Here is a 25,278-nt window from a genome sequence, read left to right on the forward strand (position 1 = left end):
AACTGAAGGGTTGGAGGTTTAAGTTCACACAGAGGATCCTTGGAAGAAAGGCCTGGCAATCTTTTTTTCATGAAAAATCAGCCATTGAAAACCCTATGGAGCACAGTTCTACCCTGACACATATGGGGTCGCTGTGAGTCAGAATGGACTCCACGACAACGGTTGTTTTTAAGCCAGAACCAGGACACAGCTGACCTGACCCCGCATCTGGCATTGTACCTTAACTTCTAGAAGGAACATTCATGTTAAAAATGCTCTTACAAAGGGGGTTTATAAAATCCAATGAGGAAGAACAGAGGTGACCTCCACAGACTGATATTGAATGGAGTAAATTACCAGCAATTACCTGGGCAAAGCCCTTCTTCTGGTCCAGGTCAGAGCTTTTCACACTAGCATCCTGCAAGATGTCAGCAAAGGCTGTTTATAATTAGCCTCCCAGGGGTGGTGGCAAGGCAGAGTCCCAGGAAGTACTTGCCGACAGAAGCTTGTCCTCTCTCTCTGCCTGCTGGTTTTAAAACTTGAGGTTCATTTATAAGTTAAATAAGTGTGTAAAGAATACACTTTGGTGTTTCTCTCAACAGATATATACAGGCACTGAGTATCCCAAGAGGGAACCCCTTGGTTGGGTCCCTATCTTTATGAAACCAGTTATCTAGATGGGGGAACAGGCTTTGCAACTGACAGGAAGAAACGAGATGTTCTGATGGGGGAGGCATGGGAATGCATAGCAGGTACATCCAGTTCGAGAGGATAGAAATTTCCTGGAGGAAATGGTGCCCAAGCTAAGACCTAAGGAGAAATAGGAGTCAACCAGATGAACAGGGGACAAGAAGAGTATTTTAGGGAGAAGAAACACATGACTGAAAGCAGAGGAGGGGAGACCTGACAGGCTGGTGATAGGGGACAAGGACAAAATGATGGGGGAATAACGTGTGGAATGAGAGGGAATGAGGCCCCCAGAGCCTTGGTCAGGGGTTTGCACTTCAGAAAGAACAATTCACAAGCAGTGGAAGGGCTTGAGCTGACCCCAGTTACTGGGCGACAGAGGACTCTGTCCCACTGGTTATGTCTCTACACTGTAAAATTTTGTTGAGACCCTTTCACCTCATTAACAGAAATAATCCAGTCACGACACTTTTTACACAATCTTACGTGTTGGGAGGATATTGAATGTGATGAATAAGTAAAATTCTTCTTGGAGGGGGTGCATCTCTGGAGAGGAGATTTTGCATGGTTGTTAGGAACAAAGCTGTCTTCAGGTTGTTTCATGTGACTTTGTATCTTACTTGATATTTTTCTCTCTTCAAGGTATGCTAGTTTATATTTTTGCTGCGCGGTAGAAAATCAGGACAATGAGCTCCTGACCCTAGAGATTGTGCACCGTTATGTGGAGTTACTGGACAAATACTTTGGAAATGTAAGTGTTGTTCTGGTCTGGTAGAAAATGTCACAGTCTCCGTCTTTGCTTGTACTCCAGTTCTGTCTTGCATCAGATTCTCTTCTCCCTCAAGTCAAAAATACAAATTGCATTTGTATCAAGGTTCACACTGCTACCTCAAATGAGAATACAAGGCTTTCCCTTGTCCTATAATTCTTAACAAACGAAAGATCCAAAGCCTTCAAGAAGCTGTCGGTATCTCTCTCTTCAGACCACAAATGCATTAGAAGTCTTATTAATTCACTGCCCAGTTCACTGAACTAGAATTTAATTGTAAAGAATTCCTTGATATTCTGTCCCTTTGTCCTCTTTGACTTTGCCATCTCTTTTCTATGTTGACTTCTTGTCCCTTCTCTGGCTTTTTTCTTTAATCTTACTTAAGAAAAAAAAAAAAAAGCCCAAATCCTTTTTTGTTCACATTGCTATTCAATCTTCTTTTGTTTACTGCCAAGTAACATACTATACCAGAGCCCTGGTGGCGCAGTGGTTAAGAGCTCAGGCTGTTAACCAAAAGGTTGGCAGTTCGAATCTACCAGCCACTCCTTGGAAACCCTGTGGGGCAGTTCTCCTCTGTCCTGTAGGGTTGCTATGAGTTGGAATCAACTCGAGGGCAACAGGTTTGGTTTAATATACCGTACCAGGTGCCCAATCCTCAGAACTCATTCACTCCTCAGCAGCTTACAGCTTGGGTGTCATCTTTATCGCTCCAGGAAAATCATAAAGCTACCGCTGGTGTAAGTCTTCTCCTTCTTTGTCCTCTACTGCACTCCATCATTGCTCATCATACCTCTGCCTTTAACTTTTCTTCTCTTTGTTTTTTCCGTGACACTGAGTTCTGTTGATTCTCAGCCTGTATTTCTAAAGGTCCCACCTTGGTTTCCTCCACTGGCCTCCCCTCCTCTTCCTGCTCTCTGCGTGCCCACTTCTCTTCCTACTTGCCTTGTGTGTCTACCTGACTTTGTCCCCTGGAAACCCAGTCCTGCATTGCCAGGTGACTGGTTGTCACTTTGTTGGTGACGATCTTCACTGGCTTCTCACAGTCATCTCAGCCTAAATATGACAAGAATCAAAACTCATCAACTTCTGAAAACTGTTTCTGTCTGGTTGATTGAATTTATCATGCTCTGGGTTCCCTCATTGCAAAGGCCGGCGTTTCTTTCTTTGTTCTCTCTTCTTTGCTATGAGTCTGCCTCTGTCTATTCAAACTGGACTAAAGTTCACCTCCTTCTTTCCACTCTCACTAGTATAGTTTTACCTGGGATTTCAGTTTTGCTTTTTCTCTATCAACTTTGTATCTGGCCCTTTCTGCTTCCCCTCCTGGCCTGTTATCTATAATGAATAAAATTCAAACTTCGAAACATTGGTCCCAGACCATGTCTCTGATCTTCTAGCTTTTCTTCCGTATATCCCTGACATAGTCAATGCTCCAGTAGCACGGACCAGCCTTGTGTTATCCTTAACTTGTATCAGATTTGCCTGACCACCAAATTGCAAGTCCCACTAGATCATAACCTGGGTCCTGTCTGTGTTTTTTTTAATCACTGTAACCACTTGGGCCAGATTGTGGTAAATGTTCCAGAAACATTTAGGAGTTCACAGTCTTCAGGAACAAATCATTGGATTTGAGAAATGTTTTCTCCCCATTTCTTTGCTCGCTGAAGATCAGGTTTTCTTTAGTATTATTAGGAGAATTTGCTCCCAGAAGAGTGTTCTATTTTCTGTTTAATGGAATGAGCATTCGCAGTTTGGGTTGGGATTTTGTCAGATTTATTGCAGCACGTCTTTGTCTTTTCCCAAGGATGAACGTTTGACAAGTTTCCTGAATGTCCTTCTCCCTTCATCTCTCCCTCTGTCCTCTCCCTCTGTCTCCCTATTTCCCTTCCTTCTCCCTTCTTCTTTCTCTCCCTCCTCCTTCTTGTCCTCCTCCTCCCCGTCTCCTTTGTCTTCTTTTTGTAAATGAAGTTATGAGGCCTTAAATGTTACTTCAGGGATTTCAGGCTGTTGGTCAATATACAGCTCAAATAGGACTGCTAGACCACCTTTTCTTTCTCCTTCTGGATCACTAGGTTAATTTTAATCATCATGAGAGTTTAAGATTGTTAAAAGATGTTAAGTAGCATGCTTTCAAATTTGAAATTATTTAATTTTATGCTACCTACTATTTTAATAAGGAGCCCTGAGGGCACATTGGTTAAGCACCTGGCTTCTAACAGAAAGGTTGATGGTTCGAACCCACCAGTGGCGCCACCAGAGAAAGGACCTGGGGATCCGCTTCCATAAAGGTGACAGTCTTGGAAACCCTATGGGACAGTTCTACTCTGTCCTGTAGGGTCACCATGAGTGGAATCGACTTGATGGCACACACAAGAACAACATTATTTTAATGAACTCTGACATTTTGGCACCTTTGTTGGAAATAAACTACTGAAGTGACCTTTTGAAAAGGCCTGACGGAGTTTTCTAGAGGCCCGGGTTTTCCCTGACCTGTCTTCTCCCCCTCATTTCTGTGCTCTGCTTTCACCTGTTGTTTTTTCCTAGGTTAAACCAATGGTGGTCATGTGAATTGGGGCTGAACTTGATCTCAGCCTGACTGAATTACAACCAGAGGTTTCAGAACATGTTGTGATTCTCAGAAGAACCTGAATCACCTTCACCAATGTTAAGCCCAGTTAAAAGTATAAGGAAAATCGGAATGAATTCCTATTTCTCTAACATTAATTTTCTATCCTATTCTGGCATACCTTTAGAAACTCTGTCTTTATCAAGAACCTAAATGTATTCACTAAAAAATTCAATGCATCTTTCATTAAACTAAGAGCAGCTAAGAGCAATTCAAGGCTATATGCCCAGTAGGTGTTCAATTCTTATTAATTAACAGTGATGAGCAAGGCCTCCCAGTACTGATTCTCATTGGCAAAGTCTCAGGAGTAATATATTTCTCTTTGGCTTTCTTTTCCTCTTGCGTTAATACTAAAGGTTTCCTTGACTTCCGCCTTTGTGTTATCCACGGGGAGACTTTGTACTTGACTTTTCCTGTGACACTGGAAACTATTACCCTCTTATGAGAGGTAACCCCAAATCCCTGGCTACTAATTTAAGTTATGTACCGTTTTCTTTCTTTTTCTTTTAGCAGTTTTCAATTCCAAGGAGATTTATAAGGATTAACTAGTTCATCTTTCGATCTTTAGTAAGTAGCATTAACCCCAATTTACAGAGGCTAAGAGAAAATGCCCCAGCATCTCACAGTAGATAAGGATCCTTTGAGGATTTAGATGCTTGCCACATTTTTCCATTACAGATGGTAGCACTGATGTTGACTGATGCCCTCAGGGTGTGTGGATGTTGCTGTCCCACAGAGGATTTGACCTTGATGTAGGGAGTTTTCTTGTTGTAAGAAGGGCACTGTGAGTCCTGGAGCCTGGTGTCAGCTCACTCATCGACCAGGTCTATGATTTATCTCATTTTACAGGTGAGAAAAATGAGACTCAAAACACCAAAAAAAAAAAAAAAAAAAAGCCAACCCAAATTCACTGCTCTCCATCGAGTTGATTCTAACTCATAGAGACCCTATAGGACAGAGTAGAACTGCCCTATAGGGTTTCCAAGGCTATAATTTTTATGAAGCAGACTGCCACATCTTTCTCCCCGGAGTGGCTGGTGGGATCGAACCGCCAACCTTTTGGTTCACAGCCAAGCTCTTTAACTACTGTGCCACGAGGGGTCCTTTGAGAGCCTAATAGAAAAGGTTAGTAGAGATATTTATGTTGCTGACCGCATGGGGCTGCCATGAAGATCAAATTGACAGTGTAAATAACAAGACTTTATAAACCGTCAGTTCCTATGTAGCTGTATTATAATGTATAGCTTTGTTATAGTGATTTCTATTATTTAGTGTTGTAGTGTTTGTATAATTTCTTATTCTTTGCTGTATGTAGCTTGAAACTTTTTGTATTTACTTTGGAACAGAATTCAGTAAGGGCAGGTGGTAGTCAGACTCTTTTGAAATTACTAAGGTCCCTGGGCAGCACAAATGGTTTGCGCTCAACTGCTCACCTAAAGGTTGGCAGTTCAAACCCACCCGGGGTACTATGGAAGAAAGGCCCGGCAGTGTGCTTCTATAAAGATTACAGCCAAGAATACCCTAGGGAGCTCATTTCTACTCTGTATCACATGGGGTTTCCATGAATTGGAATCAACTCGATGGTGGCAAGTTTTTTTTTGTTTGTTTTGAAGTTATTGAAATGCCGGGAATAATCTCATCACACGTGTGTTCTATAAAAGAAGACCTTCAAGCCAAATGATACAGTAAAGCACAAGACTAGAAAATCAAAGATGAAGTTAAATTAACACTCTGTTTTCTTTGAGCTTTAATTCAGAATATAGAAACAAGAAAATGAGAAAAATGTAAATAAAGAAGCTCATGCATTTATGAATTAACAGGGTGAGTGGGTGAGTGAGGAGGAAGCCATGTGTATTTGCCTAATTAGATGGATTGGAGTCAGCCAGCATGAAGGGCTCATTTCCGGTGTTACTGAGAAAGCTTTCTTAAGGTGGAATTTACTAGTCTCTGGGTAATTAGGCAGTAGCTGATGAAACCTGGCTTCCTGTAAGGTTGTCTTGAAATATTTTCCCTTCTTACCGTCAGATACAAAACCTTCTCAGGGTTAGAACCAGCGGAGCTACCGTATCTGAAATAGTTTCTCGCTTATAGCGTTCTATGTAACGCCAGTGGCACTTGTGCCTCCGTTTTCCTCATGATCTACAGATACTAGTCATATACCCTCGTTGCTGTTGTGTGTGTATGTGTGTGTGTATATCTGCTTTTGGGTACCACCTTCCACCACTGGTTGCCATTCGGTCCATTCTGACTCATGGCGACCCCCTGTGTGTCAGACTAGAACTGCACTCCATAAAATTTTCAGTGACTGATTTTTTTCAAAGTAGAGAGCCAGGCCTTTTCTTCTGAGGTGCCTCTGGGTGGATGGACTCCAATCTCCAACCTTTCATTTAGCAGCTGAGTGCATTAACTGTGCCACGCAGGGACTTTAGCACTTGCAACTAAAAAAAAATAGGTGCAGTAAATTCTGCTGGAGGGCCCTACAAGCCTGGGGATGAATTGCTGCCCTGAGAGTGGGGCAGGAGAAATTTCTAGAGAACTTGCATTAGTCTCTGTTAGGTTCATTTTGTAGGATTCTGATTGCCGGTTTCTCCTAATGAGGCTCCTGTCTGCCTTAGACTGCCGGTCTGCGCCTGTCCTGAACTCTGAGATGCCTCAGCTCTCACCTTGCTGCTTTAACTCCTGACTCGGAGTCTCTTCTGACCTCTGGTAACTGCTTACTTCTCATACCTTCTTTCCTGTGCATGGATGTCTGATCTACTGTGCTTTCTTTTTGTTTATGTTGTTTAAAATTGCAAAACGATGCATATGTGTAACATATCCTTCTAGCATACACATTTAAAAAAAGCAAATGGGATTGTGTTATGCATGTTATTCTGCAGCTTTCTTTTTTCCCTTTGAAATTTATCTTGGAGCTCTTTTTCATGTTTTTCCATGTAAGTCTCCCTCATTCTTTCCAACTTCTGTATAGAATTTCCATACCATAGTAGAGTATGCCACGTATAAACCAGTTCCCTATTGATAGACTTTGAATAGTGTCCTAATTTTTATGATAAATTATGCTGTAGTAATCTTTGTTGTTGATATATATCTTTGCACACTAGTGCGAGTATAGCATGGGCATAAATTACTTGTAGAATTCTTAGGTCAAAGGATTTACACATTTAAAATTGATAGATTAAAAAAAAAAGATACCACAATTTGGCCCTCCACAACAGCCTGTAAAAATTTACAGATTCCTCCAGCAGTGAGTATGAGTACCTGTTTGTCCATGCTGACACCAGCAGTAGATATTGTATCTTCTGTTTTCAGATGAACATGGTTTTAATTTGCATTTCCCTGATTTCTAGTGAGGCTGCACATCTTATTAGATGTTTGTTGGCCTTTTCTATTTCTTGCCTTGTCTATCAATTGCTTCTTTATAGCCTTTATTTATTTATTTTTATTATGTTGTTTATCTTAGGAATTTTCAAGAATTGTTTTTGTATTGTGGATGCTCTCTCCTTTCCCCGCCTGTTATAGATATATTGCAAATGTTTACCTCTGTTTCTGTAATTTTAACCTTGTTTATGGTACTTGGCCCACATTCTGATCTGATCATTCCAGATTTTTGTCTTGGGACCTCTTTTCCACTGTCCTTCGAATTCCTGAAATGAGAATATTCTGGAAGTAAATGAAAGGGCTCATAAGCTGAGAACATGTGATTTTATGATGACATACTCTCCCTGGTGGCTGTTCTTAAAGGAAGCCTTAAGAGTCTAAGGAACCCTTGAACTATATAGTGTTGTGTCTCAGTGAATAGACACATGTTAAAAAACTTGGTCATACATGTATCTGTGCATGTATATACATATTATGTTTATACGTATGTACGTGCATATATACAGTAAAATCTGCTAAAGCCGGAGCCTGGATAACACAGAAACCTGTCAGAGAAGGAAAACTTAAATATTTTCCACTAATAGAGAACAATAGAAAAGTGGTATGACTGTACCCTGTCAAAGACGTAAAGCTTGCAAGACCCAGAAAAACAAGGCAGCCCCGTCAAGTTCCGGCTCTCACAGGTTTCACTGTGTGTGTGTGTGTGTGTGTGTGTGTGTGTGTATGTACACACATACATATACGTACACATATATAGAGAGAGAGAGTGCCCAGAGAGAGGTTGAGAGAGAGTAGAGAGTGAGAGAGAAAGCAAAAGTGGGAAAGGAGAGAGAGCTATCGGTGTGTACACACACATGTTGTTAGTTTGATGCTGTTTTCCAGGGAATGAAGAGACTGTAACTTTTGCCTGTGTGTCAGATGAAGTTTTCCGAGCTGGCCATTTATTATAGTGGTGTTTTGTTAACTTGTTCCATGCTTCTAGATTCAATTGGATCTGTCAGCATAAACTATTTTTCTTTTGGAGTCTGCAGGGTTGTTGACTGAAATCCTAAACATACGGAGCAATTTTCTAAAATACTGATACCCACTGTAGGTAGAGTCATAGCATTTAATGAATCAGAAAATTGTTTTTAGCTAGGAAGCCACTAATCTCCAGTATAATAGAAACAGGCCTACATGGTGATGGACTCATTCATTTCTCCTACAAGCATTTGTTGTGCCCTACTATGTTCCAGATACGAGAGATATAAAGTTGACTAAGACAAGGACTCTGCCCTGTCTTAGTGCCTGTCTTAGCATGCTAAGACAGTTAAGCACTCAGCTGCTAACTGAAAGGTCGGTGGCTTTCCAACCTATCAGCAGGTCCGCTGGAGAAAAGACCAGGTGATCTGCTCCCGTAAAGATTACAGCCCAGGAAACCCTATGACGCAGTTCTGCTGTGTCCTATAGGGTTGCTGTGAGCTGGAATCAATTTGAAGGCAAACAATGATGAGAGGGGGAGTGGTTAATAAGTGAGCATATACTAGAGTGCACACTAGACGTGAGAACACAGAGAAAGTGTTGCTAAACCGAATGGAGGAAAAGAGGATTTGGGGAATCACCGTGCAGTTGACCTTTGAATTTGGCCTTGAAAAATGAGCTGGATTTTGCCAGCGGGAGAATAAAGGAAAGGACATTTGGGATAACACCCCAGTAATTGCTGGCATGTGCGAAGGGCCAAGGCATGAAAGACTACGGTGAGTTTGTAGAATGTGTGGCTGTTGTATGGGGTGTGTGTTGACGCTGGAAGCCAGAGAGCAGAGTGAGTGGGCTGGGTTGTAAAGATTCCTGTGTGCCAGGCTGAGGAATTCAAACTTTATCCCGGACATAGGCCTTAGAGGCCTTGCACAAGAGAGAGAATCACCATTTTGGTAAAGTGTTAGTGGTTGGTGGCCTTGAGTAGACACAGACCCCAATGGCCCAAGTCAGAGATGTTGCCGGCCTGAGAAGCGGCAGTGAAAACATGGAGAGAGGAAGGTTAGGGATTCATTTAGAAAACAGAATCAGTAGGAATTGCTGAGCAAATTGAGAGGGATGAGACCGATGGGGGGAGAGGAGTGAGGGAGAAAGGAAAATACATAGAACTCTAGAAGGAATCAGATTGAGCCATCAGATAGAGGTTGAAGCTCTTAACCAAAATAAGAACTAAGAATGAAGAATAAGCTTGACTTCAATTTGGGACAAGGTGACTTGAATGGAGGAATGACCAGGTCATGGTGCCCAGTTAATAAGTGAAAATATGAAGCTAGAGCTCCAAGAAAAGGTCAGGGCTAGATATCTACATATTTTAAGCCAACTGTATGCTAGAGACAGCTGTAGAGAGAAAGTGAGATTGACGAGGAGAATATATGTATTGAAAAGAGGAGCGGACCTCTTGAGCAGCACCAATAATTAAGAAGATGGGTCCCTAGAATGTAAATAATACAAAGCAGAGTTGTTTGCTTGTTGATTGATATGTCCCAAGCAGTCTGTGAATACTTCTTAAATGAGTTCAGGGTATGGGAGATGTCATCAATGGGATCAGAGAAGGAATTATCAGAGACAGAGGAGGAGAACTGGCCTTAAACAGTGTGGCCAGTCAAGGAGATATTTTTAAGAGAGAGAGCTTGATAAAGGATGTCAGGTGCTGCTGAGAGGTAAACTTGAGGGAGGACTGAAAACTCAATTACCAGGGCATCAACCTTTAAGAGAGCTTTTCAGCTGGATGAGGAGGGTATGGAAGGGGGAAGCGAGTTTTCAGGGAAGTGAGGAATGCGTGGAAAGGAAGACAGCAAGGATAGTACCTGAGTGGCCATCTGGTTGAAGAATTGGAAATGAGCCTTGTTTGGATTATAGAGAGGGATCTTGCTACTTGCTACGCTTAAAACAACAACATCTGTCAGGCTTTTCTTTGATCCATGACAGTGGTTCTCAAAGTGTGGTTGTCAGACTACCAACCTCAGTATCACCTGGGAATCTGTTAGAAATGCCAGCTCTCAGGTTTTCCCCAGACCTTCCCAATCAGAAACCCTGTGGGTGGTAAGGTGCATTCTGGGTGATTGTGATATGTGCTACAATTTGAGAACCATTGGTCTAAGATAGAATTTTGAGAAAAATCAGCACAATGGAGCTAGTTTACATCTGATGAATGAGCTTCTGAGAGAATTCCCAAACTAGGAGCCAACATTTACAGGAGAAACCTCTCAGAGGAGAAAGGAAGCTCTTGGCCCTTGTGCCTGAAATGGACCCGAGGCCTGGCTTTCATTTGCGCCGAAAGCAATAGGAGCTGAGCCGCCTTGCTTCTCTCCTGCTCTGAGCCTCTAATTTCTTTTTCCAACATAAAACAATATTATCTGAAGACATAATTCTGCTTTAATAGAAGGTGGTTTCACTTTTATTTAAGGCTTGGAATTCCCTGGCTTGCTTTTTCTGTCTTACAATTTCTTCTTATATTTTTATCTGTGATTTGCTACCAGGATGCAGTTGTTGAAAGAGCTTGAGACTTTGTCAGGTGTTTCCCTTGATACTACTGCAAGTTTATCAAAACATTTGTTTTTGTCCTACCAGGTCTGTGAGCTAGATATTATCTTTAATTTTGAAAAGGCATATTTTATCCTGGATGAGTTTATCATAGGCGGAGAAGTTCAGGAAACATCCAAGAAATCTGCTGTGACAGCCATTGAAGACTCCGATATGTTGCAAGAGGTTAGTACAAAGTTTAGCATCTCACGGGTGGGAGAGGGAGATGACGATGGTGGTGGTGATGATAATGCAGTGAGGTCTGTGAGAGCCAGAACTCGGCAGGACTACCTGGTTTTTCTGGGTCTCCTAAGTTTTCTGCCTTTGACGGGGTGCAGTCTTACTGCTTTTCTGTCTCTCATTTTAAGGGAAAATAAAATAGCTCCCTTTCTCTGACAGGTTTCCGCCTTTCACAGGTTCTAGCTTTCACAGGTTTTATTGTATCAGCCAACATTATTGAGTACTTAAACCCCCTGGATGGTGCAAGCAGTTAACACCCTCGGCTACTAACTGAAAGGTTGGAAGTTCAAGTCCATTAAGCGGTGCCTTGGAAGAAAGGCCTGATGATCTATTCTGGAAAAAATCAGCTACTGAAAACCCTGTGGAGCACAGTCCTGCTCTGACGCACATAGCGTCAGCGTCAGTTGTAATTGACTAGACAGCAACCGGTATCGCGTACTTACTGTATTTTTACTCAAACGATGCGCACCTTCTGTGTTTGCCAACTGCTCCCTCCCCCGCAACGTATTTTCATAAGCGCTGCTATGCCATTTTTTTGTTTTTACATGTTGCTGTAAAAAAATTTAACATTAGTATGCTTATAAAAATAGCTTGCAGGGCGAGCGCATGGTTGGCAAACAGACGTAGAAGGTGCACATTATTTGTGTAAGAATATGGTACTCTGTCTCAGGCACAGTTCTAAACAAAGTATTGACTTATTTAATTCTAGTGACAGCTCCTAAGAGGTTGACAGTATCATTGCCCTTGTTTTACAGATGAGCAAACCAAGTCACAGAGAGGTTAAATGACCTGCCCAATGTCACAAAGCTAGTAAGTGTGTTACAGGGATTTGAACCTAGGCAACCGGGTTCCAGAATCTTTGCTCTTCGTTTTTGGTTGAGCTTGTTAGTCAGGACACCTCACTGTAAAAGAAGATATCAAAAGCTTGGGGCTGTTACTTTCAAGAATAATTTTATGAGATGTATAAAAAGACTTTCATTAAAGGACCTGTGCTTCCCTGACAAAGAAGAATAGCAGCACTTTGTTATTTCATCGGCTGGAGATGTTAGAGCTTTATTATTGAAGATAGCATTCATCATTTTAATTAAAATTTCTTTCGCTTCCTGGGGAGGCTGTATGCATTCTCCTGTTTGCGTAAATAAATTGGGAACACTGTGGCTATCTTGCCAAGGTATGAATGGGCCCTGAAGCATTGGTTTGGACCTGTTCTTGACTTCCCATGATTCCGATATGGAATACAATGGGACTTTCTTTTAAAGCAGCCAGATTTGCACCAGACCTAATAAAAGAACTTAAGGGCTCCTTAGAGTGGATAGAAGCAAGTAATATAATTGCCTAAAGAAAAAAAATTACTATATTCTTTCATTTCTGTCTTCTGTACTTAAACACGTATTTATAGCTGCTAAAGGTTAAGGGAGGCCTTTATGACGTTGGTTTCATTTGCAGAACAACTTTAAACCTTGAGGTATCTCCCGGGACTCTGCCCTTATCCCTTCCTAATAAAAGTTTCTTAAAATAAAGACTCTGTCATTTAGTAGGAAGAAACACAGTGTCAAATCTCCAGATGCTCAAAGATGATATGAACGTACATGGGCTCCAAAAACCTGCTGCCACTGAGTCAGTTCTGACTCATAGCAACCCTATAGGACTGGGTAGAACTGCCCCATAGAGTTTGCCAGGAGCACCTGGTGGATTTGAACTGCTGACCTTTTGGTGATCAGCTGTAATGCTTAACCACTACACCACCAGGTTTTCTTTACATGGGCTAAAAAAAAAAAAAGATGTTGTTAATATGGAAAGAAAGGAACGCTTTAACAAGTTGGAGCTGACTTTAGGAGGTACATTGTTTTGTTTGGAGCTGTCTTTAGGAGGTGCGTTGTTTTGGGGGTAATAACTAAGATAGGTGGATAATGGTATAAAGTTATTGTTAGAAGGAAAAATAAACTTGAAAAGGAGAAGAGTGTGATCATTAACTACAGAGGTTGCAATTCCTGGGATCACCAGTGGGGGCAGCAAACAGAACTTTTGACCACAAAGTAAGAAAGCACCTTAAGAAGGGAGGGCCAAGCAAAAGGATACCTCCTGTGTATACGTATGGATGCTTGTGAAGCTGCGAGGTATACCCCAACACTGTCATCCTTAAAAGCATAGACTGTGTCAACAGCTAAACCAAACCATAATGTAGTAAAAAGTCATAGCATATTCAGTTCCGAATGCAGAGGGAACAGCACTGGTAGAGGTATCACAGAAGGTGTCCTAGGATACAGACTAGTCTTGGGAAAGGCAAGGACAGATCTCTTCAGACTGTGCCAGCCCCCAAAGTCTGTTCCAGCCTTTAAAATAGTAAGCTCATTACTGGTATGTGTAACTGCTCATTACTGGTATGTGCACTGCAGTTACAGTCCAGCTTGGGAAGGGCAGCCAGTGTAGTGTTCAGCAGACTGAATCATCAGTGGTCTGAGGCAGTGGAAATAACTAGGGGTCAATGAACCGTGAAGCCAGTAAAGTATTACCTTCAAGGCCTTTTACTGGCCCAGGTCCCTTCTAAGACTGCAGGGAGGACCTAGCAGTGGCCTCACGTGGTCATGCATTTTTGTAAAATTTGCACAAGCAAGGTATTTTAACTGCAGAGAACACATAGCCATAATGTGTAAATGAAATATTATAGAAGTGTGCCAGATACTTAATTAAAATAATATGCTATTGTTTTGAAGTTTATTGTATGTGTGGTATTGGCCATCTTTTTAAAATTTGTAACCTGCGGTGATTTATTTTCTCATTCTAAATAAAGTTTATGCCTAATTTCCATTTGTAACTTTGTATTCTTTTAAAAATGCTACTAACTCCAGGCTCCATAAACCTGGATGGGCCAATATGCTACCTTTGCTGAATTAAAAGCCACGGGCAGCATCTGCAGGTGGAGTTGCAGGGCAGAGATCTTAGGGTGTGGGCCTCCCTTGGCCAGTGCTCGTCAAGGAGACATAAGGGCTTGATAAGAAAGTTATGGGTGACTAAGCACAAGTATTTTCAGGAGAGGAGCACAGGAATTCTAAAGAGAGTTGGTGAAAAACCATGAGAAAACCCAGTATCTAACCTGAGTTAGATAGTGCATGGAAGAGCCAAACAATGAAAAAGGAAGACAGAAGAATTGATGTACTTGAACTGTGGTGTTGGCGAAGAATATTGAATATACCATGGACTGCCAAGAGAACAGACAAACGAGTCTGAGAGGAAATACAACTGGAATGCTCCTTAGATGCTAAGATGGCGAGACTTTGGCTCCCTTACTTTGAACACGTCATCAGGAAAGACCAATTGCTAGACAAGGACATCATACTTGGTAAGGTATAAAAAAAAAAGGTATAGGGTCAGCAAAAATGAGGGAAACCTCAATGAGATAGATTGGCACAATAACCACAAGAATGGGCTCAGTCATGCCAATGATTGAAAAGATGACACAGGACCGGGCAACCTTTTGTTCTGTTATGTATAAGATTGCCATGAGTCAGAGACAATTTAATGACAATGAATCCCAGTATCACTTGAACAGTCTTGGTTGGCCAGTGGCTTTGGTCTGTTTGGTCCATATGGCCTATGTGGCTGGTCAGTGTCTTTCCTGGCAGGTACAAGTGAATCATTGACCCTGGGGTTTAAGCTTAAGAACAAGTTGAGCATTGCTGAATGTGCTGACTGTGACTGACAGGGCAGAGGCAGGGGTATTACCAAAATACTTTTTGCCCCCTTGGGCACCCTTTTTTATTCAACTCAAGGACCAAGGTGTTATACGGAATATATGTGTTTATAAAAGCAGAGAGTGCAAGAAAAAGTCCTTCCATCTTGCGTGGTGTGATTTGCGTGGGTAGGGATTCCACAACATTGTTGTCACTTTTAACTTTGCATGTAACTGTGAGTTTGTTCAAATATTAAAACAAACAAACAAAAAATGCGGGAAAAAATTATGGCCTATGGCCTGTTAGCAAGCTTGGTATCATCCTCTGATGAGGAGGAAAATAAAACGTAGTTTGTACACTTTGTAAGAAATCTTTCTCAGAACATATGACTGGAAATTCTCAATTATGGTTTGTTTATCCTTTAGATCTTGGCAATAAGTGTAATAAAATGTTGCACAGTGTATGTAACATTGCATGTGTTGTAGACATACAGTTCACACTTCCCTAATGCATGGTCCTGAATGTGGTCCTCATGAGCATTTTAGCAGACACATGTATTTTAAGTCAATGGTGCTCTCTTGGCAGTTGTTACTTTACCCGTTAACCTTTGCCATCAAGTCAGTTCCGAGTCATAGCGACCCTGTAGGACAGAGTAAAACTGCCTCATAGAGCTTCCAGTGAGCGCCTGGTGGATTCGAACTGCCACCCTTTGGTTAGCAGCTGCAGCACTTAACCACTATCCCACCAGGGTTTCCTGTTAACTTTAGCATCCCTCTAATCATTCATTCATTTAATGATCAAACTCAGCTTTTTCTCGGTTGAAAGTTATTAGTTCCAGCCATTTATATGTATGTGTACATAAATTATACCCACCCTAGAACGCAAAGATTATGTTCATAAGTATTTTTGAAGACCTCTTTTCTATAATGGCAAAAAAAAGAAAAAAATTTCAACCTGCTAACAGATGTGCTTTAAGGCAAAACTGTTCTGATGTATTGTTCTCTTTCAGACAATGGAAGAATACAGGAGCAAGCCTACGTTTTAACTGCATCTACTTGAAGGCTCAGAGTACTACCCGTTGTGAACCTGTAAATAAACGTCTTGCATGGAACTAATCTGACAGCGCCTCTGGCACCCTGCCAAAAATAACTTAAAGGGATTGTTTGTTAACTAGCAAAATTGAAGTTGTTTAACATATTTATAATTATTACATGTCTGTATTATACTGTATATGAACACTTATTGTAGCTCTAGATATTGAAATAACTGCCACAAAGCTCAATAGACTGTATATTTGCAGTGATTTTAACTCCATGTAATATTTTTAAGCTAATTTTGATAAATTAGCTGCAGTGTATTTTTGTTAGCTTTGATCTTCTCCTGACAGGTTGAAACCTATGCTGTAATGATCCATGATTTTGAATGTAAAGTATATTTTGCATCAATAATACCTTTGACGCCCACTTTTTTAATTTTATGGATAATTCAAAATTATCTTAATAGTTCACCATTCTTACATGATGCTAGATATTTTTAATGCACTGAGTGGTACTGTAATTTTAGTCCAGATACAGAGTATCTGGTTTTGATATTATGAATTCATTTATTTTTTTTAAGGATTGGATTGATGGAAAATAACCAAAGATAGTATGGGATTTAATACGTGCTTTTGCTGCCTTAGAAGCCGCTATCTCGGCTGAGATTGTTAATTTACCTTTTAATTGAATAAAGGGACATTCCAATCAGATGGTGTTTTCCACACACCTATATATTTGTTAAAGTTTCAAGAGATCTGGAGATAGTGCCTATGACTTTTCTTATTATAAAAATAGTAGAATAAGGAGTAGTAACAATAACGATTATCATTATTGCTAGTACTACTTAAAAAATCTCATATTCCATGTCCTCTTAGTTGCTTGACAGATTTTGCTTCAGATGTTTTAATGTATGTCTGACATATTTGAAGGCTTATTGTTCATTAGGCTTACTTAGAACGTTTAATATTAATGCAGCCTGTCTGGTAGATCCCCTCCCTACCTTTTTCTTTCCCTGACCCCCAAAGAAAATATTTGCTGCTGACCATTATTACTGTGAATATGTTGCACCCATGCCTCCTGGAATGAGAGTTGTCCATACCAGCTAGTAATGGGATCAGACCTACATGTGGAAATAGCTCATAGTAGTCTGTCTTGGTGTCCTCTTTTTTTGTTCTTGTGCATTTTCAACGTTAGTCTTGAAGTTTTGATATTATTCGTATTTGAGTAGTTAGGAACCCTCTTGCGCTTTTCCTAAGGGAAGTGTGCTTGCTATTGGATTACATAGGAGACCCTATATGGGAGACCTTTAGAGAACATGATGGGAAAATGTCCTCATTGTTTCTATTGGCAGACATAACCCATAACAAAAAGCGTGTTGCCATTGAATCAATTCCAACTCATAGTGCCTCTATAGGATGGAGTAGAGCTGCCCTATAGGGCTTCCAAGGTGTGGCTAGTGGATTTGAACTGCCAGCCTTTTGATTAGCTGCTGAGCTCTTAACCACATATTCAGGGAAAATTGACAGAACTAGAGCAGAGGGGAAGTTGATCAATTCCTCAATATGACCGTTATTACAAGGAAATAATTCATTAGCATGTAAAGTAATTGTTAGGCTTTTAGCATCTAATATCTTCTGAAATTGATATAATTATGACATCAGATTGAAGTTTAACTATCATTTTTGATTACTTTGTTTACTTTAGGTCTTCAGTTTTGTGGTTTAACTTTTTTAATATGGTGGAACTCTATTTTAAGGAAACAACTTTGTAAGGATAGACTTCATGTAAATCCATCAGAGTTTTTCTGGTTCTTCTGGAGTTTGCCACCATTTTTGGGTGAAGGTATTTATTGAACCTTATTCAAATGTACTACACATATTCTGGATAAATAATTCCATGTTAGACACTGTCTGTATGTACATAGGCTTCTCAGACTTCATGTCATGCCACACATAGAAAATGAGCATTACTGTATCACACAATGGGGTAAATTAAGGGGCTTTGTGGACATTTTACGTGGACATTGGTGAAAATAATCATTATGTTTTGTTTGTATTAATTGCAATAAAACTACCAAGTGATAGGAAAAATATTCAATTTATATAAAACTTTGGAAATAAAATATTTTTTAAATTTTTCAATCAGGCATTTAAGTGTGCTTTCATGAATATCGGGTTTTATGCTTGTAATTGCTACCCACAATTCCTGGTGAAGTCTTTTAATGTGATCTTTTTGCTTTCTTGGTACTTACCATCAAGGAGAAACTTCACAAGTAGATGAATGGGATAAGAGTATGTATTACCTTTTCCTCTTACTGACTTCTTTCTCACAATTTGGTAATATGATTTCTTAACGTTTGTAGTTTACAGTGCAGTCATTCTTGAAATCTAGTAGCTCTTCCTTTTCTTTCGTTAAAAAACCAATACCCAGTGCTGTCAAGTAGGTTCTGACTCATAGCGACCCTTTAGGACAGAGTTAGAACTGCCACATAGGGTTTCCAAGGCTGTAAATCTTTACGGAAGCAGACTGCCACATCTTTCTCGGGCAGAGTGGCTGGTGGGTTTGAACTGATGACCTTTTGGTTAGCAGGTGATTGCTTTAACTGGTGCTCCATCAGGTCTCCTTTTCTTTTATCGGCAAATTCCTTGTGATAAAGCAAATGATTTTTAACCCATTCAGACTTTTTTTTCATACCAAGTATCCTAAAATAATGAGAAAACTTTTCATCAAACATCTGTAGATGTTGTTTTCCTAAACTTATTAATTCTTCAGGATTTAAATTATAATGCCCGTTATACATCACTGGTGAGCTGCTTTTAAATCTACTTTTCTAAGGTTTAATTGATAAACTTTACTGGTAGAATGTTAATTTTTTTTATTCACATGGTCTCTGCGATTTTTGATTAAGTTTATTCAGATGCTCCAGAATGTGAGTGAAGCAAGCCAGTGACTAATTTTCAACAATTTGCAGAGAGAAGGCTACTAATTCAGTAGACGTATGAGGACATGTTAAATGACCTGAAGACAGTCCTAACTCATCAGTAGACGTATGAGGACATGTTAAATGACCTGTAGACAGTCCTAACTCAGAAGATGATGAGATCATATGTGTATCAGTTTAGCTGTGATGGTTAAAGTTGTGTGTCAAGTTGCTGGTCCATGAGTCTCAGTGGTTTGGCGGTTATGATGTAATCTGGCAGTTATGTAATGATGTAACCGTCTCCACAATGAGATCTGATATAATGTCATCACCTCCATGATGAGATCTGCTATGAGCAGCCAATCAGTTAAAAGGCAGATTCCTTAGGGGTGTGTGTCTACTGATAGTATTATTCAAAAGTGGCACCTTCCCTCTTTTCTTTGGAGAATGTTGAGAATTTCCATGCAGGCTGGTAAAATGAACAGTTCTGCAGTTGTGTGAGGTGTGTGGGATTTTGCTGGTGGCATAGTGGTTAATTGCTACGGCTGCTAACCAATAGGGCAGCGGTTCAAATCTGCCAGGTGCTCCTTGGAAACTATGGGGCAGTTCCACTCTGTTCTATAGGGTCGCTATGAGTCGGAATCGACTCGAAAGCAGTGGGTTTTTTTTTTTTTTTTGGTTTTAGTATGAGCTTATAGCTACCTTTATGAGCTACACCTGGTATTGTTGTAATTTGTACAGTAACTTTCTGATTTTGTTGAAAATGTTTGTGGTTAAAATGATAATCTTGTGCGTAAGTGTACGTTTAGTAGACCGACGCCCACATAATTTAATTGACACCATTGGTTCACTTGATAGCGTTTTGAAGTAAATAAGACATTTAGGCCAGAAAGGAAGAATGAGGACACTTAGTTCCAAATCTGGATAGTTTTCTTACTGCTTCAAGACTTAAAAAAAAAAAAATTTAAACTATTTTAATTGTGATGGGGTGGTCTGGTGAATCCGTGAAGCTTCCAGTTTTAATAACATTTTTCTATTATGGTAGAAAAATACCTGTAAAATTTAAGACTATATAAATGTAAATAAGGGACTGCAGAACTTTGTGGTCAGAAAACTGATTTTCAAAAAATAATTCAGCTCATTTTCATTCCTTAGAATGCTACAAAAAGAAATTGAAAAATTTAAATACAATAAAAATGAATATATTTAAAGTTAATAATGCAGTTAAAATGGAAAGTACTGAAATATTAATTTAATAAAATAAACTTCCTGAAATTTTTAAAAAGTTAAGTGCTGTTAGAAAAATTGAATGTATAAAATATTAATTTTCATTTAATAAAATAAACTTCAAAAAAAGCCTTAAAATATAAATATTACTTTTACTTACATAAAGTTAACAATATTTTGGAGAATCTGTATCCTTTAGTTGATTTAATTATGTTTTTTCTGTTTTTGTAAATAAGTATCTTTATTTCTGGAAATATATTTTTTATTTGTTCTAAGGAGACTGGTAGCATTACTGTTAATTATAAACCAAACCAAACCAAACCCTTTGCCTTCGAGTCAATTCTGACTCATAGCAGCCCTACAGGACAGAGTAGGACTGCCCCATAGAGTTTCCAAGCAGCAGCCAGTGGATTCGAGCTGTTGACCTTTTGGTTGGCAGTCAAATACTTAACCACTGGGCCATCGGGTCTCCACTGCTGATTATACTGCTAATTAGCTATGCTCACATCTTTAAAGGAAAGCAGGTCAATGAAATGTGCATTCTGAAAATAATGTTTTGGTGAAATTGTATTGAGTCGGACTTTGGCTAATTATAATATTAAAAGCCGAAGCCAAATCAATGGACAGATGAATAAATAAATATAGGTATATAGCTGAGAAAAATGACTAAAATCAATGTCTTCCACCTAGGAACATCTACTCCCAGTGTGATAATAGCAGTAGTCATAAAACAACTGTACGTACTTTCTCTATTACTCGAAAAAGTTATTTAAAATATAAGATCACAGAGCAAATTAAGTTGGAAGAAAATCTTTGTCTTTTACATGCAATCTCAGGAGTGATAAATCACAAAGTAAAAATTAAGACTACCTATTTTAGGAAGTGCTACATATATTTTTTATATATGTAGACACTTTTATTCAGTTCCTCCCTGCTCTCTGGCAGTGTATTCTACGCTTAAAATCTTATGAGCCAAAATATGTAATTACATAATTTAAGAATTTTAAGATGGCAGAGGCAGCCATCCAAATACTATTCAAATGTAATTTCAGCTCTTGTGAACTTTTGAATCAGTGGGAAATATGGCTTGATTTTTTTTTTTTAATTTCTCTGTATAATTTACTGTCAGTCTCCTAGAGCAAACAAGTGGACCAGTACCACTCTGGCTGGGATATTTTGAGCCATAAGAATGAGTATCAAAATGAACTAAGAATTGGGGTTCTTCTGTTGGTCTTGGCTATGCCAAGTCCAAGTCCTGGCTCAGGCATTTCCTCTTTGGAATGGATGAAATGTGAAAGTCATATGGGATGCGAATGAAAGAACTGGATGGTGCCTGGCTACCATTAATGGACATTTTGATCAAAGATTATATAGAAGAATTCTTTTCAAAAGGAGTAAAATGCAGAATAGAATTTCAAATTCTCATGGAGTCCAGACTTTCTGGAGCTGTGGAGGCTGGATGAACCCCTAAAACTGTTGCCATGAGATAATCTTTAAGCCTTAAACCAAAAAGTATCTCCTGAAGTCTTCTTAACACCAAACAATAGTTTAGCTTAACTAGTAAAAAATGCCTGCCTTAACCATTATGCTTTTTGAAGAACTATCTATATGGGATCAAATTGACAACAGCAACTTGAAAGATTAGATAGGAACCTTAGGGGGCACTGAGTTTATGTAAATGGCGGAGGAACAACTCAGGAAAGGAAGGTGAGAATGGTTATCCAATTTGAAGAATGTAATGTCACTAAGTTGTTCGTGTAGAAACTGTTGAATTGATGTGTTTTGCTGTGTATATTCTCAACAACAACAACAGCAACAAATAAGTAGCAAAAAAGTCATGTGGGAACTTGGAGGTGAGCTAGTCTAAGCCATTCAGACAGATGAGGAAGAATCATCAGCATATTAACATTTATGCTTTGATCAGGTCCCAGTGCTAATCCTTTGTTTAATTAAACCTTGCCTCGATCAAAGGTGCTACCTCATGAAAGCATTTGATGACCCTGTCTTCCTGGTTTGAAATACAAGACTAATGACATTCAGGCATGTTTTTCATTCTTTTGAATGATCCAAGTGGAGCATATTGAGTGCATTTTAAATGAAGGGTGCTGTTACAGGAGTGGAAAGGAGAGCTGCTTCTGGAAGGAGGACTGATGGTACAATATGAGTCGCCAAGTTTGGGTTGTTGAATTTTGGAGGCGAAGAATATATTTTTTGCTGGTGTTAAATAAAATGAAATCATAATCTGGAGCAGACATTGAACTCTGACCATTTCCTGCATTTAGCTAAGGCTTATTTCAACCTTGGTTGCACCTAACCGTGAAATAAGCCTTTTATAGCTGCTGGCACATATATGTTCCTGCTACATTTTTTGCCCCTGGAGGTTTATCGGGAGGCATTTGACCACTTTAGTGATGTTCTGACATCATGGTGGATAACGGTGCAACTATCTAAAAAACAAAGAAGTTCGTCTGGGATGCATTCGAGTGTTGAAAGCCATTCGTATGAGGGGATGCTTCCCAGAGGAGTGATTGTGTGAAACTTTTGTGTCTTTTGGCTTCCGTATGGTGAGATATGGCTTGCAAGTGTGTTTACTATTTCCTTTGTGTTATTGGGAAGGTATGGTTACCAGCATTCAGAAATATTCAAGTCAATGAGTTATTTTGGGGGTGAAACAGTTAGTGATGCACTTCCTGAGCCATGGGACTGATAAGTACTGTGTGTGTCATGTGCTTTATGGAACATGGGGCTGATATGGCCTGCTCACATTAGTTACCTCTGTGATGACATCTTTTATAAAGTGTTCCCCTCCCTGATGTTTTATGGCTCAAGTGAAACCAGGAAGTGTGATGCACTTCCTGGGCCACAGGACTGATATGTACAGTGTTTGTGATGTGCTTCATGGAAAGTGGGACCGCTATGGCCTGCTTGCAGCTGACACCCCATTTTTTCAAATAATGGAAAAGTACCAACAAACAATGATTCAGCATCTATTCCATTAGTGAAAAAATTCAGCATCCCCCAAAAATTTAGTCTTTAAAGGGAAAAGGTCTTCATGTTTGGTTCTGAGCTGAGGAGCCAGGGTTAGATTAAACCAAACACTGAACAATGAGGCAGAGGCCAGCTGTTCATTTCCACAAATCATTTCCTGTTTCCTCCTGGGCATACAGCTAGACTGTATTTCCCAATGTCTCTTGCAGTTTGGTTTATCCAAGGTGGAATTATAGCCGGTGGAGTGTAGGTCGAAGTAGCATACGCCCCACAGCAGGTCTGGCTCATCAGACTCTCCCACACGGCATCTTCCATTCGCTGTCTTGTCTTGTTCACCCCTGGAGGAGAAGATGCAAGGATTCAGAGAAGGCAGAGCCACAAGATGGAAGGAGATTGATAATGGCTTCAGGAGAGCAGCCAACTAAGAATAGCCACACCAGACTGCTGCATGTGACAGAAATAAATCTCTATCGGGTTAAGCCACTGAACTCCTGTTTTTGATTTTTTTTTAAATAGCAGTGAGTCTACCCTAATACATGAAACAGTTGTGCCCTGCCATCATCAGAATCAGGGTATGTGTAATCAGGTTTATTTCAGAGAACAGAAAATTATAGCACTTTTTATAACTAATCCAAGTAGCTAATTATCTGGAAGAGGGTGGACAGTAAATCTGATGGGAGAGTAGAGGGCTGAAAAGTAGGTGCCAAAATGTAGAAGGAGAAAGATGATGATGTTACCATCCACGGACTGGTTGTGTAGTGGTAGACCTTGGGTCCCCCATGCAACCCTAAGCCTGCATACAATTTTGTTTGGGTGTACAAAAATGAGTCAATCATATGATTTCATATAAAAATTAGATTTTCATTTTGTTGTGTTTGTTTTTGCTTCTCTTGGAAAACGTAAGAACTGGCTACTGCAGACCTGGAATTCTGCAGGGCAAGAATCAGCTGGAGCTGCTGTTTTGTATATTCTGCATCATTATACCTGCCCAACTTGGTGGTGTAGCCCTGGGACATTTTTGTTGTGACGCAATGCTGTTTTTTTTTCTCTGCTCCCATGATTGCCGATGCGGTCCTTAGCCTGACTTTTGAGACCCTCCATGATCTGATTCCTCTAGAACTTTTAAATCATATATCCCACCTTTCTTTACATTTCTTTCACATGAAATTATTACTCTCTTCTTTCTTCTTGGGATGCGTCATCTTCTTTGTGCTTTTACTGTTTATTCGTTTTACCTGAAATGTCATTTGCTCCATCTCCCTATATCCAGATTCTTTAATATCCAATTCAAGTGTTACCTTCTTCATGAATCCTGTTTTATTCCATCCTTTCTCCGATCTCTGAAATCCCTTTGTGTTACATTTGTATCTCCTGTGATACTTAAACCACTTTTAATCTTACAGGCATTTAAAAATATGTCTATGTCTTGGGATGTTCTTGTGAGCAAGGTGTGTGTGTGTGTGTGTGTGATCAAAATACTTTCACTTTGATCAAGAGGGTTTGTACCGTCTCTCGTATTTGTCTTATGTTTGTAGAAATCTCATATATCGGAAGCATGGCAGGATCCCAAGCCTTCCGGTGACACTCTGCTGTCTTAGACTTTCTCTGTTTTATCTACCTCTGGGTCCCCACCACCCACACCAGTGCCTGGCACACAGTAGGTTACCAGTAAATGTTTGTTTAATGAAAGTTGAATGAAGAAAGAGAACACAGCAATTCCTTTGCTGCAGTTGCTCCTGTGATAGCTGTCAAGTGATCAAAATTCAAATTGAGCCTGTAGTGATGGTACCATGAGGATATGTTTTATTTATGGTGAAAGAAGTAGGTTGGGACCAGAAGATAAGCTGACACATTTCCAGGCCAGCCTTAATTCGATACCATTTATGTGAGTGGCATGCTAAGCTTTTATGTTGAAACCATTTATCTGGGTAGGAGCCCCTTTGTCAGTCCTTGCCAGCATGATGAAATGGAACCAGATGGTTTGTTGATATGCTTGTACAAAGAGGAATAAACCAAAACCAAACCAAACCCATTGCCACTGAGCAAATTTTGACTCATAGTGAACCTGTAAGATAGAGTAGAACTGCCCCATAGGGTTTCTAAGGAGTGGCTGGTGGATTTGAACTGCCGACCTTTTGGTTAGCAGCTGAACTCTTAACCACCATGCCGCCAGGGCAAATAAATTTGATTCACTTCAACCTAAATATGTGCAGATTTTGTAT

At 39.9% G+C, this 25,278-nt stretch overlaps 1 protein-coding gene across 2 annotated transcripts in view; it reads left to right on the forward strand.

Moving 5' to 3' along the window:
* AP1S3 (adaptor related protein complex 1 subunit sigma 3) overlaps positions 1–20,117 on the forward strand; it is a 72,079-nt gene extending 51,962 nt beyond the window's left edge. For both annotated transcript variants that reach the window (XM_003406038.4, XM_064286639.1), the window contains exons 3-5: positions 1,309–1,417; positions 11,022–11,159; positions 15,894–20,117. In XM_003406038.4, coding sequence (XP_003406086.2) covers positions 1,309–1,417; positions 11,022–11,159; positions 15,894–15,929 — 283 coding nt within the window. In that variant the 3' untranslated portion in view covers positions 15,930–20,117. The remainder of the gene's footprint in view (positions 1–1,308; positions 1,418–11,021; positions 11,160–15,893) is intronic.
* The last annotated feature ends 5,161 nt before the right edge of the window (positions 20,118–25,278 follow it).

Source organism: Loxodonta africana, chromosome 6 (genome assembly GCF_030014295.1).
Source record: "Loxodonta africana isolate mLoxAfr1 chromosome 6, mLoxAfr1.hap2, whole genome shotgun sequence".
In the NCBI taxonomy this organism is placed as follows: domain Eukaryota; kingdom Metazoa; phylum Chordata; class Mammalia; order Proboscidea; family Elephantidae; genus Loxodonta; species Loxodonta africana.